Source organism: Mixophyes fleayi, chromosome 1, assembly GCF_038048845.1.
Source record: "Mixophyes fleayi isolate aMixFle1 chromosome 1, aMixFle1.hap1, whole genome shotgun sequence".
NCBI classification, from domain to species: Eukaryota; Metazoa; Chordata; class Amphibia; order Anura; family Limnodynastidae; genus Mixophyes; species Mixophyes fleayi.
In genome coordinates this window covers 110381982-110399138 of record NC_134402.1, presented here as the reverse complement: position 1 = coordinate 110399138, position 17157 = coordinate 110381982, and the positions used below count along the sequence as shown (strand labels likewise).

Here is a 17157-nt window from a genome sequence, read left to right as displayed (position 1 = left end):
ATTTACATAGTTTAACTTCCATTGTATTCTAAAGTAACTAATTACCCACATGTTTTAGATTAAGAAGTGTTCTTGTCTTCACAAAGAAGGAGGGCATGATTAATTTGATGATTACTTAAGCCTTGGAGGAAAATGAAGTATTTACAATTTATCAGAAAAGGCCTGTCATGCTGCTGAAGAATGCAACATGTAACAGGAGTAGAATTATTTGACACCTAGAACATCTTTATAGCCGATAGACAAATGGCTGCCACACAGTCGTAATTTAAACCACACTGACTTCTGCACTTGGAGTAAGTAACACAATCTTACATCATTACAAATATCTTGACTTGGAAATCAACCTATGTAAATTTCCTTCAAAACAAATCACTGTGCCAATAATTTGTATTAAATACGAATGTGAAATACAAAAGGGAAGTGAAATGGCAATTCAATTGAATTGGTAATTGAAAGACGCATGCAGTATGATGGTGGCACTAATGTATACATTACACAGTGCAGAAGAAAATTCATTACTCTGTTCAGTACACTGGATCTTTAAGTTTGTTTCACTCCACCTGGAGCAATCTGGGACCATGGCACTATGGAGATATATCACCAACACCACACACCTTTGGGAACAGGTCTTTCAAGGCCGCAAACAGCTCCAGGCCTGTCCCTGCCCCACTGGACCTGGGTAGGGTATGGGGTCTACATGATGACCTACATGCTAATGCCCTACCCAACCCATCGTACTATGCAAAGTAATGGCACCTCTTAGGTTTATTATTAGACCCAGTACCAGAGAGGGAAATTAATCATTAGCCTGGGGGCCGTCATAAAAACAGACACAGCACACAGATAGATGAAGGGTAAGATGCTAAGTAGTAGACAGAGGATCATGACATTCAGCAACTTCCCACCCATCCTTAATAGAGCAGGTAGAGGTATATTTCCTCAGCCGCAGGAAGACTGTGCCCCAAGGCAGGGGATATTTCTCAGGTCACTCCACACTAGGTGGACAAGGAAGTGCCCCTTCCCCCAAGACCCCACACCACATCAGGATCTCCAGCACTAGGAAGACATCCAAATTGCCCCACAATTAATATTTGTTTAACTTTTTACAACATATTAAGACTATAAAATTCAGCAGCCCCACTTAGAGCTAAATGGCAAATAAGGGCAAATAGACTTTAACGGAGATAAAAATCTACTGTACGGCTGCTTAGTAAGAGGACAATTTTGTTTATTACCTTAACCTCAAAATCTAGAGCCATTTGTGAAAAATCTACTAAATATCTTTGTGCTCATTAAAGATAAAAGTAAATATGTCCAAATGTGTCAGTGTATAGAGAACATTACAAAACTAAACTGTAATATTCAGCAGTAATACATTATCTGCTCCAAAGCACAAGAAGCAATTAAGATCAAGTGATTCATTGTTACCTTCAGGGAAAATCAACCTTTTAAAGTGCTTGAAATGTGGAGCACAGCAAAACTCAATGGAAAGCTGAAAATAATTTTTCTTCAACATTTTTATGTAAAAAGAAAAAGAAACATTTAGCTTAACCAAAACATGAATTACATCAGTACTAAAAGAGGCTAGGTGTGCAACAAGTCATATGTGTAGATAAATTACAGCTACACGGCTATACAGCGTAAATCTAGGGTTACTTATTAGACCTGTACATTGTATCTGCATATATGGAGTAGATAATATACTAATAACAGGTTCTAAAATAGGATCTTGGTGACTGTATTAAGCTTGCTGAAAGGTGTATAACTCTGAAAATCCTAAACTGTTAAAAAGGTAATAAGCCTGCCCCTGAGCCAGAGGCGGAACTAGCGAATTGTGGGCCCCTTTGCAGGGTAGCGAGGGAGGAGGGAACTGGAGCCCCCAGTCCTCTGCCATGCAGTGGACCCCCATTACCTCCATGGGTCCCAGTGAACAGCAACTGACGCACCAATGGTAGTTCCACCACTGCCCTGAGCTATTCCATCCTCTCCCTAAAGTGATCAACCTAGCTGGCATTCCAACAAAACCATTCTCACTTTGCGGCTCAGAGAAAATCTGGACTATTGTGAGATACAAAGGTGCAATTCTGTGCTCAAACCAAATCAACCAGAACTTTGTTTCCATTCTCTAACTTGCTTCAGACAATAGCTAAGAGCTGATTGCCTGCCAGAAGTTTATTGCAAACCTGCACATCTGAGCAATGTTAGTAAATAACCCTCAATGTCTTAAGCCATAGCTATGAGAACTACAGGAAAGCAAAATTGTGTAGACAAATAATAATAATAATAATAATAATAATAATAAGTGTTTCACTTACAAACTAAAAACTTGAAAAAAATGAACACACTGTAGCTGATAACATCAAAATATTGTGTCTATGCAACACTCAAGCAGAAGGATGCTGCATTGCTTGGAAAAAAGATGGCATTATAAAGGTATGTGTGACGTTAGTGGTGATCCCCAAAACAGATGGCCAAATATAGTTGGATCTAAAGCTAGGACTCAGGATTTAATGCAACATACACATATTGTAGCCAAGATGCAAATGCAGAACACCTAGGGGCATATTCAATTCTGATCCCAATCGTTACCGCGGAAAATGCGCACTACTGCTGGTAATACGGTACCGCAATAACGCCCTGTGGGCTGCGAACAAAAATCCACGTTATTGCGGTACCGCGGATTAGGTTCGCGGCCCGTTCCGGCGCGATCCCGCGAATCGGGATCGGAATTGAATATGCCCCCTAGAGTGTACACAGAGCATATACATGGAATACAAGCTCAAGTCAAGAGTTTTGATATGAAATAGATATAAACTCTTTATCCAAGTTACCTTTTTTCACATATATTCAAAACATGCAGTATATTTCAATTTTGGCACACAGACCGATTTTGCCTCAACAGCAGCAGAACTATTGACTAACCAGAAAGAAAAGCTTTCACTGCGAAAATAAGTCAATATGACCAGTTAATACTATATAAAGTGTGTAGGTACTAAAAGTGTAATCATCTGAAGTCTGTCTCCAAAATACTAAGTGTCCAGAAACATGATGGCAGAAATGTTAAAATGTGATCATGGTTTATGAATAAAAACCAATAGAACCACCATATTTCTTTGCAGAATATGGTCTCCATTACCTTTCCTGATTGGATTAAGCCAATTATAAATGCCCAGTGTGCGCATTACAGGGAATAGGCAAAACATTGCACAACAGTATTATATCTATTGTAAGAGTAGTGACACATTGGTGAATTTTCAGAAACTAAAATAAAAACCACAGCTGATTTTTGCTGCAAATATGTTCCTACAGACATTCATACAATGTAATGTTATTAGAGGATGTCCCACCAGTGATGTTCCTCTAGCTGTTCTCTGTTTAGCCATGCTGACATGTTGGCCCAGCGAATAAAACTCTACTGGAAGATGTAGCTCTATTGAAATCAATGGGACAACACATTGTTAAAAAGATATGATACGGATAGAAGGTATGGCTGTGGAAAAATAAAACCTGAAAATAAATTAAATGAAAGGTAGGTTAATGCTAATAACTAGACTAGTCATTCATAAATAGAATATAAATGGGGAGAATTGAGATGGAAAAGAACTAACTGGCAGAAAGCAGATTGGCAGCAGAGTGCCAGGCAACAGCTGGAAAGGTGAATAAAATATTGGGGGGCATAAAAAGTGGGATAAATGTATGTGATGCAAAACATAGCATTACCATTGTATACGTCACTGAATATGGGGCACATTTCGGGCACCTCACTGTAAGGAAGACGTAAACTAGAGGGGCGGTTCAGCCTCATTAATAAGGAATGGAAGGGTAACATTATAAGAGGTTAGAAAAAATGTTTACTTTGGAAAAGAGGCACCTTTGGGTTATCTTAAGTCATATGTATAAATCTATGATATTTCATATAAAAATTTGTCTACTGAACTTGTCATGGCAAGGACCAGCATAGGAAAGAGTTCTTTACTGTAAAAGTAGTAAGTTGTTGAATTCCTTACCACCTGAATTGGTGATAGCAAATTCATTAACAGAAAAAAATGGATTGGGTGCCTTTCTAACAAATGTTACGTGTGGCTAAAATTAGTAGAGGACATTATGGTGGTGGTTGACCAAAGAATTTATCGGACTCCAATCAATGTTGGATTTCCCCCCCCCCCCCTTTAAACTGTGCAACTGTCACATTGGGGATATTGTTTTGCCTTGCCCTGGATCAATGCATTAAGAATTTATGAAAAGCTTATCTTTGTAGACCTGTGTCTTTATTCAACATTACTATGTACTAACTATGTAACACTTCTTTAAGATTTCAGATTACAAGACCGCAGTGGAGTCTGTTTTTTAAAAAGCTGCTAAAATCAGGGAAGAAATTGTGATTAGATGTCTGCAGAGTTTGAAAATCTTTCAGGAGTTCATACCTCTTGCACCCCAGTTTATACATGGTGAGTGCAGAGGATCTACGTCTGTTTTTGTTTGTACAATGTAAGTCCAATCACTCTTGCACCCCATTCTTTACATTAATTAATTCCAACTTGTGTCAGGTGAGTCCCAGGTCTCCCATGGCTGTAAGTGCTTGGGAAAAGCTTCCCTTGGAGAGTGCAGAGTGTCCCTGTTTTTTTGTCTATACAATGCGGGCAACCCCCTCTTGCACCCCAGTCTGTACATGGAGAGTGCAGAGGATCTACGTCAGGAGTTCATACAACTCAGAACCCAGAAATATTACACAAACTTGGCCTGGTACTAGCAACACCAGTGCACAGTCACTAGAGGATAAGCAGATATATTTTGTGTTGTATTTTATTGACTACTGTCTATTTTACTTATTTAATTTTACCTTCAAAACTTAAATGTATGTCATCAAAGCTAAAAACTAGGTTACTTTTATCAGTTTAGTTTCAATTGGATCTTTTTCATACTGTAAATATAACATTTTGAATATGAAGAATTGATGATTATTTGAGATTTTATAGCAGTATGCACTAAATAAGGAAATAGGACTACGTTCCCATATATTAAAATAAATGAGCATGGCAACAACAGTTTCAGCCTTCTCTTGCACATCTAATTGGATTGAATTAAAAGTTGGCTTAGCAGGCACTTTAAAATAGTGCTTGCCAACAGAAACAGCGTTGTCTTGGGAATGAAGCACTCTGCAATACATTTCAGTGCTACGTGCCATGATCGTAAGCTGTGAAAGGATTTAGAGATTTTGCCTTATGGTCACTGATTGCAATGCAATTTAAAAATGAAAACATTCTGCTAGTTAATCATTTCGGCTGATCTGAATAACATGACGCTGTCCACTTGTTGTTTTACCTTCTGGTGTCTTCTTTCAAGTAGAGAGTAAGGAGTTGCTTTGGGATATGAAAAGACATGATGCTCTCTGACATCTGCTCCCGAACACAGATCCACTTGTTGTCAGATGCAGGGAATCTGTAGAACTTGTAGATGGGATTCTTTAACACTGTTGGGGGGAAGAGAGAGTTCAAGTCTTGTTTCTCATAATGAAACATGCTAAGCTTTATCCAAGTGTTGCAAGTAGCCAGTGTTACACATTTAACATTTGGAATTAGTGCTAGCACAGAATATTGCTATATTTATTTTTAAGTACAAAATAATTTATGTGCTTGCACATATTTATAAAATTAGCATTGTAATAGTTTGGTAGAGAATGCAACACCAGCAAATGTATATCTCTGCAAAAATCTACCCAAATAGCACTTTATTATACAATTTTTTTTTTTATTTATTACATTTATTAAATGTACACATTTCACAGGGTTTTGTTTTTTTTGTTGCCTTTACGGATGCCTCTGAAAACCTGTATGCATAATACCACCTGGGAATACTGCAGAATGACACACCAGGTCATAGTAGGATTCATTATGGAAGGTGTGTTAATGCAGCATGCAAAAGATAACCTCCTAAAATAATATCATCTGTCAGCTTAAGATCTTCCTGTCCCGCTTCTGTGCTACATTTACTCATATACATAGTTATTTATTCCAAAGTTGTATGATGAAAGAAGTGATAAAACTCGCTTGCAATAATTCTGCTGGATTTATAACAAACTATAATAAAGGCCATGATTACAGTGCGTTTATCCCAGATATGTGGGCTCAACGACCTTCACATAAAACGCTTTATTGAAGTAATCATTAAAAAACTTTCAGGAAGAATTACATGAACTTTTTAACACCTCATAAAACGCCTGAGTTATGACACCCGCATTCACTTTAAACTGTTTACGGTGAAGAGCCTCAGGATAAAAATAGTCACAATTTATTTCTATTTTTAAACATAAAAAAGGTGATCTGAATATATAATGCCTGTGCACACAGGCCAAAAACATTTACATTTCCTAAGACAGCTGAAGTTAGTTATACAAATGACTAATGTTCTGACATCTATTACCTGTGTGTTAAGCAGTACGGCAATTCAACACTTCTTTCATTAGAATGTGCAAGGTCAAGGGAGAGTTCATGTGGCAAGTAAATCAAATAAGAAAAGTAATACCTTGCTTAATTACATACTCTACATCTTTACTGAAAGATCACCATTCCTGATAGTGAAGCAGGCAAGAGGCAATCATGACCTACAGCGTGGTACCTGGAGTTTTCACAATATGTATGCAATGTATATATTACTGTATTTGCAGCACAGGGACAATAAATAATTTACTAGAAATAAATATATTGACAAATAAATGTCATCAATGCTGTCAGTGGAAGGGAATCAAAATCTTCAGTTTTATTAAGCAGATGACTATAACATTATTTATTTAGGCAAGGCATAGTTAACAAGATTTGAAAATAATTAGCTGGGTCACCTTGCAACACTACAAATGATTTGAGGGCACAGTCCCGTGGATCAGGTCTTTTTGTATTTCTGTCTTTTGCTAGGACAGTTAGAAGAGGGTGTAGCACCATTTGCATGACCTATCATGCTGGGGTATGCGGCACTGAAAGGGTCACTTTTAAGGCAGAGGAAGGGGCTTAATGCTTTCTAAGCTCTGAACATGTCACTTCCCCATTTCAAGTGACTGCACACCTTTCCTTTTCCAAATCGCACATATGAGAAACATACATAACATTCACTAACTATAGTTATAATCTAATATTTGGAATTTTATTTATTCATCTTTAATAAATTGCAAGTCCCAGAGAATAAGAAGAGAGACTCAACAGCGTAAGAGACATGGCATTGTGCAGGTGGCCATCATTGTGAAGAAGGGACATTTCCTGGGACAAATCTAGGAATGTAATGAACAGTGGAATCTTAGGAGTAAAGAGTACTTATGTGCACTAAGGAGTTTGATAAATAGCCATTTTCAAATTGTATAGAGAAAGTGCATCACCAAAAGGAGGACAATTACTTTGGTGAACCTCTATCCCAATCTTGCAAGGAACCTCCACCATGCTTCACTGTTACCAGCAGAGACTCATTATTGTACCACTCTCCAGTCCTTCGGCGAACAAACTGCCTTCTGTTACAGCCAAATATTTAAAATTTTGGCTCATAGGTCCAGAGCACCTGTTGCCATTTTTCTGCACCCCAAGTTCCTATGTTTTTGTGCATAGTTGAATCGCTTAGCCTTGTTTCCACGTCGAAGGTTGGCTTTTTGGCAGCAATTCTTCCATGAAGACCACTTCTGGCCAGACTTCTCTGAACAATAGATGGGTGTACCTGTGTCCCACTTTTTTTTTGCGGTTCTGAGCAGAAGGGCTGGAGAGCGATACAATAATGAGGTTCTGCAGGCAACAGTGAAGCATAGTGAAAGTTCCTTGCAAGATTGGGGCTGCATTTCAGCAAACGGAGGTTGGGATTTGGTCAGGATTAATGGTGTCCTCAATGCTGTGAAAATACAGGCAGGTACTTATCCATCACGCAATACCATTAAGGAGGCATCTGATTGGCTCCAAATTTATTCAGCAGCAGGACAATGACCCCAAGCATACAGCCAAGTTATTAAGAACTATATTCAGCGTAAACAAAAACAAGGACTCCTGCAAGTGATGATACTGACCCCAGAGAGTTCTGATCTTAACAGCATCAAGTCTGCCTGGGATTACATGAAAAGACAGAAGGATTTCAGCAAGCCTACATCCACAGAAAATCTGTGGTTAGTTCTCCAAGATGTTTAGAATAACCTTCCTGCCGAGTTCCTTCAAAAACTGTGTGCAAGTGTACCTAGAAGAATTGATGCATTGATGCTGTTTTAAAGGCAAAGGGTGGTCACACCAAATATTGATTTGATTTAAAGTTCTGTTCATTCAGTCTGCATTTTGTTAATTGATAAAAATAAACTATTAACACTTCTATTTTTTAAAGCATTCTTACTTTGCAGCATTTTTGTCCACACCTGCCTAAAACTTTTGCACAGTACTATATCACTAGAATGTGCTCTATATTGAGGTTACTAGAATGCTCTCCATATTGTATAGAGATCATTTTCATGCTCCCTGTATTATATAGAGATTACTAGAATGCTCTCTGTATTGTATATAATGATGACTAGAATGCTATTTTTATTGTATATCATTCATTATCATGCTGTATTGCATAAAGATTATTCATGCTTTCTGTACTGTATAGTGACCACTAGAATACTTGGCGTTATTTTTTGCTCACTGCAATTCATATGTCACTAGAATTCTCCCTGTATTGTATAAAAATCAATATAATTATTTTATTGTCTGACACTAGGATGCTATTTGCACTGTACAGAGGTCCATTGAATGCTCTCTATATTGTATATAGTCTGTATTGTAACATTGACACTAGAAAGCTTTCTGTATTGCATATAAAAGACACTAAAATGCTGTCTGTATTGTATATAATTCACTTGAATGGTCATTGTAGTATAGAAAGGTCACTGGAATAGTCTCTGCATTGAATTCAAGTCAGATGGGGCTGACAAGAACTGTATTTGATTATAGCTCCTTGACAGAATACATTTTCCATATACTGAATTTGCTACATAAAAGCCCATCTACATTAGACAACCGCCACCCATATGTTTTTTTGTCACGTCCATTTTTCTACTGCAGCTTGCTGGTAGAAGCAGGGCCTGGATTAAGGGAATGGAGGCCTCTGGGCTGAGGGGGCCTCCATTCCCCCGTGAGGGCCCCCCCCGTGATCCGAGCCGCCCCCCCCGGCACTTACCTCCTTCACCTCCTTCCCCGGCGTGCTGTACACTCTTTACTGAAGAGATCTCGTGAGAGTGAGACTCACGAGATCTCCTCAGTAAGGAGACTACAGCGCGCCGGGGAAGTACTGCAGCGAAAGTGCTCAGCAGCACTGATCGGGCTGGGGGCGCCCCCGCCCCCGACCGATCAATACTGCTGCTGAGCACTTCAAGGGCCCCCTGGATGCCATAGGCCCCTGGGCTGTAGCCCAGTTAGCCCTATGGTTAATCCGGCCCTGGGTAGAAGAGCCTTACTGTGTTTGCTTTTTAGGATAAAATTTGCCAGTCACCCCCGCTTTTAGTATTCATAATTAGTACATGATGTGGGCCACCTTGGGTGCAATCATATTAGCCGTGTCTTATGCAGGTCACACACATGGCACAATCCTGCCACCCAAGCGTCTAGTAGCAAAGATTAGTTGCCAAATTGTATGAGATCTGTCTATTTGGTATTTGGAATCAGTTTTCTGCGGTTTTGATATGACCACACACAGAATAATAACTGTCATCTGCAGTCATCTTCTAATCTTATGACTGCATTTATCAACATGTTCCAAAAATGATCTAGTCAATTTGTTTAGATTGTTATAGCAATACCTATTCAAGGGATTCTGCTTAAAATGCTAATGAAATATTGTTCCAGTAATAATGCATGCTGTGCTATTGACAGGCTGAGCCTATCATGCAAGAACAGATACAGCAACATGTTCTACATCTGCAAATTCATTATTACAATCTAGAAAAGTACACACTGATGATCTTTGTTTATAGATTTCTAGATAGATTTGTGTTTTCTCCAAGAATACATTAACTATAACACAGAGGACGTTGTGGGTGAGAGAGCCAACTTTTCCAAAGCACAGGGAGGATGTTAATATATAATAATATATACAAACATGGATGCTATTTTTTGATACAGTAATTTCTTAAAACATACATATTACTAAACTATAGTAAACTGTATGGCCTTGTTGGAACTATAACATTTTTTTAGCCTTTGCCTGCACACAGAGGCAGTCATTTAGTGGAATGAGTTAATTTTAAAGAAAATGCAGCTTAACGATACTCTAGGAGCTAGTGATATTACTGAGGGATTAAAGGGCTTGATTCAAGTCCAGATGCACGCCCGTTTGTGTTGCGTGTTTTGTGTGAATTCACACTGCGCTTGCCCAGAACCAGTACCCAATTACACAGAATTCATATATACACCCATCTAACCCTTACGACCCTTTATGACTTTAAAGGCGAAATGAGGGAGGGAACAGGTGTACTAACAAAGGCCCCGAACAGTAAGGGTGTCTTCACGCAGATACGGTTAATTCAAATCCAGTGTTCAGTGTAAGTATGCATGTATTCAGCCATATCTTTTGCATCTGCTACAGTGCAGGTGTAAATGCGAGATGATAATGATGACCAACATAGCATTACTTCTCTGATTCTGATTAGATGATTGCGACAATGTCTGTTCGCTGTTTAGGAGGCATGTGAAAAACTTGTCTTTGTTGCCTTTCATGCAAGCGTCTCAGTAGAAAGCACAGAAAAACTGTAGGCAAGTATTTTCTATCCTATGTGCACATTTATGCTTGTTCATCTAGCGGCTGGTTGTTATCTGGACCATAGTCACAAGCAGACCCAAGATGACCCATATTCACCTTAAACTGCATGCTCCACTCTTGGCAACTGCTAATTCCACCTTCCATTTTTAAAAGGAAAAGTCATTTCAGTTTGGAAAAGATATTCGTGCAAGAAAGCTGTATTCTGCCAATCTGTTTGGCTGAGATGTTAAATGCCTCTTGTTAGGGTCATTGTGTCAGTTGCTGTCCTGGGGGTATCTGGAAACCGGGTTCCAGTTAGTGATTTTTAAGTACAACCAACATATATTTTTCTATCTTTTGGTTGTTAGCAAGTAATAACTACACACAAAATGGTACCGATTCCAAAATGTAAAATATCCTGAATGAAGTCTCAATTCCCTTTGCAAAACTGCTAAACTGAATACCACTCTGCCAATAATATTTCTGTCCAGCAATACTGTTCCTAAACTTGGGAAACAGTTAAGAGGGTTGCTAGTGTGTGGTCTCATTACTGTGCAAAACTGTCCCTTTATACTCAACATTGCTGCATGACATCTGACCCCTGCTGTTAAGGTGACTAGAGTGAGGTGCAGTAGATTTTGACAAAATTGTCCGATCACTGCTTTTGTTTACCCACCTATGAGCATTTTGGCCAATGTGATTGGATTTTGATTGTGCTAGCTCAAAAAGCTAGACAGCAAATGATAACATTGGTGTGGGGCCCTTTGACTGCCCTAATTATTATTGTCATCATCATCATCATCGTAGACTTGTAAGGCATCACAGTGCTCCGCAGCGCCATAAAGTAGAAAAAACAGTACATACATAAAACAGGGCCATAAAAGGTAGAAAAAATAAATGCAGAAATGAAAACAAAGGATATGAAGGATCCTGCACATTAGAGAGCTTACACTCTAAGTGGAAGAAGGCCCAGCTGAAACAAGAGGAGTAAGGGCTAGATTTACTAAGCTGCGGGTTTGAAAAAGTTGGGATGTTGCCTATAGCAACCAATCAGATTCTAGCTTTCATTTATTTAGTACCTTCTACAAAATGACAGCTAGAATCTGATTGGTTGCTATAGGCAACATCCCCACTTTTTCAAACCCGCAGCTTAGTAAATCTAGCCCTAAATGTGTTTCAGAGTGGAGATTGGGATAGTTGTGAGGATGCATTAGTGTGAATAGTGCTATCGGGATAAGGTCACCTCTAAAAAAGTGATGGGTTTTCAGCGAGCATCAAATGTGATGATTTTAAAGCTGTGGGAAAGTCTAATTGAACACGGTAAGGAATTCCTTAAGTGAGGAGCAGCATGAGAGAAGTCTTGTAGATGGGAGTGAAAGGTGGTTACCAGAGATGCAACAAGCCACAGGTCAGAGGTAGCTCTAAGAGGGTGGGAGGGAGAGTATTTTTATATGAGATTTGATATGTATGCAGGGGTAGGGGTAGTGTTGTTGAGGGTTTTGTAGGTAAGGGTGAGTAATTTGAATTTGATTCTGGAGGACATAGGGAGCCAGTGTAGGGATTTGCAAAGTGGTGCAGCAGATGTGAAGTGATGAGAGAAGATCAGTCTTGCAACAACATTTAGGATGGATTAAAGTGTGGATATATGGATGTCAGCAATGCCAGATAGTAGGAGGTTGCAATAGTCAAGACGGTAGATGATGAGAGAATGGATAAGGGTTTTGGTAGCATGTTGAGTAAGAAAAGGGTGTATTCTGGCAATGATTCTAAGGTGGAGCCGACAGGACTGACAGAGAGTGAGATTTGAGGGCAGGTGGTGACTCTGGCAGGAGGGAAGATAATAAGCTCTGTTTTGGACATGTTGAGCTTTAGCTAGATTTGGGAAATCCATGTGGAGATAGCAGAAAGACAGTTGGTTACACAAGATAGTACAGAAGGAGATGGGTCAGGGGAAGAGATATAGATTCAGGTGTCATCAGCGTAGAGGTGGTCAGATGCTGAATGAGCAAATTAGTGCCTCAATGCCTCAAGAGAAGAGATATACAATGAAAAAAGTAAAGGGCCAAGAACAGAGCCTTGTGGGACCCCAACAGATGGGAGTGGAGGGGAGGATGTGCCAGAGGTAGAAACACTAAAGGAGCGATTCGATAAGTAGGAAGTGAACCAGGAAAGAACTGTGTCACAATGGCCAATGGAGCAAAAGGTGTGCAGGAGAAGAGGGTGATCAACAGTATCAAAAGCAGCAAAGAGGTCCAGGGGAATGAGTATGAAGAAATTACCATTAGATTTTGCAGTAAGTAGATCATTGGTCACTTTTGTGAGATCAGTTTTAGTGGAATTTTGGGGGTGGAGGCCTGCTTGCAGAGAGTCAAGAATGGAATGAGAGGAGAGAAAGAGAGACAGGTGTTTGTACACTAATCACTCAAGCAGTTTGAAGGCAAAGGGGAGGAGAGAAATAGGGCGGTAGTTGGAGAGAGGCTGGATCGAGAGATGGTTTCTTTAGAATAGGGGAGATGAGCGCATGTTTAAAGGAGGATGGAAATGTGCCAGTGGAATCACCAAATCAACCTGATCTGCAAAATTCAGCCTTTACATTTACCTCAATATTTGTTTACGTTACTAAGTAAAAACTTTATAAAACTTAACACACTTAAGTACAAACACTAAACTGATGTATATTGCACTAAATATTCTATTGTGCTATATTGCTTTATTTATTTATTGTTCTATTTGAAAATGTAATAAATGGTAAGCCAAAAGAAGTAAACTTTGAGACTTTGTTAGTAATTTTCTTGTTAAACACATAATGCATTGCATTATTTTTTATTATTGTTTGAAAAAGTAGCTTCTTAATAGATGTGTATCATGTTTAGCAAAAATATTTGCTAAAAATCTAAAAGTGGATCCAACTGCCAGCTCACAGTGGAGTCCGTCATGAAATGAACCGTAGTGACTTAAGACTCAGGGCCTGAGTCATTAAGGAGAGCAAAGCATAAAAAAGGAGTATCATTTACACCTGGGCAAAACCATGTTGCATTGGAGGGGGAGGTAAATTTAAAATGTGGGGACAGATTTATAGTTGAGGTAGGACATGTCCTGAATCAGCTTTAAATTTCGGTGTTATAACAAGCTAGCAAGTATTTGTGTGCTAGATGAAAAAATAGCCAGTATTTAACTTATGTGCAAAATAATAAACTAATTTGCACCCCTTGCATTAAAACATGGTTTGTCCCAGAGAACATTTACTCCTTTTTTGCTTTAATGACTCAGGCCCTCAGTGTTCTTATTAGTTTCTAGTGAATTGTTACGCTGAACATTGAATCAGCATACAAAATACTGAAGATAATTTCTGAAGCACAAAACTCTCTTTGGTGATGCCTACATTTCTGCCATGGTGCATGGGTTTCCACAGTAAAATGTCAGCATTTACCAAGAAGCAGAAGTATGAATCAGCCAATAGAAGCAGTTGGCACGATAATGAGGGCATTGTCTGACTGGCCCACCAAGACACTGGGAAAATTCCCAGTGGGTCCAACTGTCCGGAGGCCCTGCCTTCTTCCTGTAGGGGGCGGGGTCATGATTGTGCACCAGGGGTCAGCTGTATGCCTTCCCAGGCTCGTCATATAATGGACTCCCTGGTCAGGCCTGAAAGAAGGAACTCCATTCATTTTCTGGTTCCTGTAGAAGGAGGCGCAGCTACAGCTGCTGGAGATAAGGTAAGTGTCATTATAACAATTGTGTGTGTGTTTTTGTTTGCTGCTGTAAGGACTGGTGTGTGTGTGATGGCAAAGGGGGCTTGTGTCAATGTTGTGTGCGTGTGATGGCAAAGGGGGCTTGTGTCAATGTTGTGTGTGTGTGTGATGGCAAAGGGGGCTTGTGTCAATGTTGTGTGCGTGTGATGGCAAAGGGGGCTTATGTCAATGTTGTGTGTGTGTGATGGCCAAGGGGGCTTATGTCAATGTTGTGTGTGTGTGATGGCAAAGGGGGCTTGTGTCAATGTTGTGTGTGTGTGATGGCCAAGGGGGCTTATGTCAATGTTGTGTGTGTGTGATGGCAAAGGGGGCTTGTGTCAATGTTGTGTGTGTGTGATGGCCAAGGGGGCTTGTGTCAATGTTGTGTGTGTGTGTGATGGCACAGGGGGCTTGAGGCAATGTAATATGTGTGTGAGATAGGTGGTGGCTAATTAATGTGTGCTATTTTGTTTGTGGGGTGATGGTGGGGCAATTTAATAGTGGAGACTATTTAAGATGGGGTGGTATGGGGGCTATTAATTGAATGTGGGTGTGAGTTTGGGGAGAATGAGGTATATTTATTAAATGTGAATATGAATTATTTAACGGTAGTGATGGTTGCGGGAAATAGGTATATTTATTAAACTTAAATATTATTAATTTATTGCTGGGGCTGTTTTTTAGGGAGGGAAATAGGTTTATTTATTAAATGGGATTACTATTACTTTAATATTGGGGCTGGTTGGATGGATAAAGATCTATTTATTACATGGGAATATTATTATTTTAATGTTGAGGCTGGAGAAAGGCCTAATTATTAATCGTGGGTGCTATTGATATAACGCCGGGGCTGGTTGGAGTTTTCTAAATGTACATATTTGTTTTCCAAATAGGGCCCCCAACAGTCCACGATCCAGACAAGCCACAACTAAAGAAACCAGCAGCCGCAGGTGGTGAAAGTGACAAAAACAGGTAGGAAAGAACATTACAGTTTGTCAAATGTTCTGATTCTAGTGTGATAATCCCGATTTTGGTGACGGTTCTGCCCAATCTAAGGAGGCCATGACTATGTACTCTTTATATACACACTGCATTCGTTATATACTACACTATGGTGCTAGCTGTCCTTGGTGAGCTTATCACACCTCCTCTAATGATTTGGTTACGCATCTTTAGTGGCTGGCCACACCCCCTCTGGTGGGCCTATACCATTGTATTCCCATGTCAGACACTGAATGAGGGTGTTCCTTGGCAAGTCAAATTTCAAATCAGATTTCCTTTTTCCTGAGTGAGACTACTGAAATGAGATAGGATATGCAGAGGATGCATTTGGGTCTCATCTTATACTTACACAGGACACATTTTGCACCTTCCCAGAGCATTTCGGTGCCTTTTGCCCAATGTAAAGAAAAAATAAAATTCACGCTCACATTAGTCCCATTATAATCTAAGCAGTATAATGAAATAAGTACTTTATGGGAAAAATAGAAACATTAAATTTAATTACATTTAATGAAAGGGGTGGTGGTTCAAAAGCAGGACAATTAGACTTTTGCACAGTGCACCTCAAGATGCCTCCTAATAATTCTGGGGGCGCATTTCTAATTTACATAGGCATTTCTTGAGAGCAAATAGTAGGAGACCATTATAAAGTGCACTGGGCAGGCCATCTAAGCACATCGGTGTAAAATCAACATCTTTTGCAGAACACATCTAGGGGTAGATGTATCATACCCCAGTTTTTGCAACTCGTGGGAGATCGGCGCCTTCGCAGCTTAAATTTAAAGCGGCGCTGCCTTGTAAAGGGAAGTTTGCCTTTACAAGGCAGCGCCACTTTAAATTTAAGCTGCGAAGACGCCGATCTCCCGCGAGTTGCAAAAACCGGGGTATGATACATTTACCCCCTAGTGTGCTTGGTATTTATTTCAGGCTCATTGTCTATAGACGACTGGCCCAATTTAAATGTGCATAATAATTGTTAGCATAGCCTTTCTTGCGATTAGCTACTGCAAACTGTAAGAGAGGCAGAACAGTTGTGTCTGCTCAGAGGTTTGATTCAAAGAGATGAGCAGATGTGTAATAGGCTGATGAAAAAAACACATAAAACAATTATGTCTCTTCCCCACTTTCCTATTGTTTTCAGCATCCATAACTTCCCTGCCTGTAAGCCATTGTACTGCATGTGAAACCATGTGTGAACTTTTGTTTACAACCCAAAGAATAATATTCAGCTGGCAGCTAAATAAACCATGAGGGAATGAAGTAGGAGTGATCATGTCAATGGCTCATGCAAGACCCTCTGCATTCTCAAATCAACTCTGCATAAATTAGTAGAATCATAACTATTGCGGTAATCTGCTGTAATGAAAACATTAACAGAAGAAAACAAAATAGTATATGAATGGATTTAATAGTAGCACTGAACTTTTAATATCAGCTGTAGAATAATTAAAACTACAATATTATGACATATCCCCCCTAATAAACAGACAACTCAACATTATTGTTACTTGTTATTTAATATTACTTGTATGAAAGTTATCTTTTGTATTTGAAATGGTACTTTTAAGTAAGCATAACTAAAACTATTGCTTGTAAGCCAGATGGAAAAAAAAAATGTTTGCAGCAAATCTGGGTCTGAAACTGTGTCTCATTTCCACCGCCACTTGTGTACTTTGTCTCCAAGACTAAAGAATCA

The 17157-nt window shown here is 39.4% G+C and overlaps 1 protein-coding gene across 8 annotated transcripts in view; it reads right to left on the bottom strand.

The window, feature by feature from the left end:
* INPP4B (inositol polyphosphate-4-phosphatase type II B) overlaps positions 1-17157 on the bottom strand; it is a 481006-nt gene that overhangs the window by 156806 nt on the left and 307043 nt on the right. For all 8 annotated transcript variants that reach the window (XM_075199307.1, XM_075199316.1, XM_075199324.1 and 5 more), the window contains one exon: positions 5323-5470. In XM_075199307.1, the coding sequence (XP_075055408.1) occupies positions 5323-5470 (148 nt within the window). The remainder of the gene's footprint in view (positions 1-5322; positions 5471-17157) is intronic.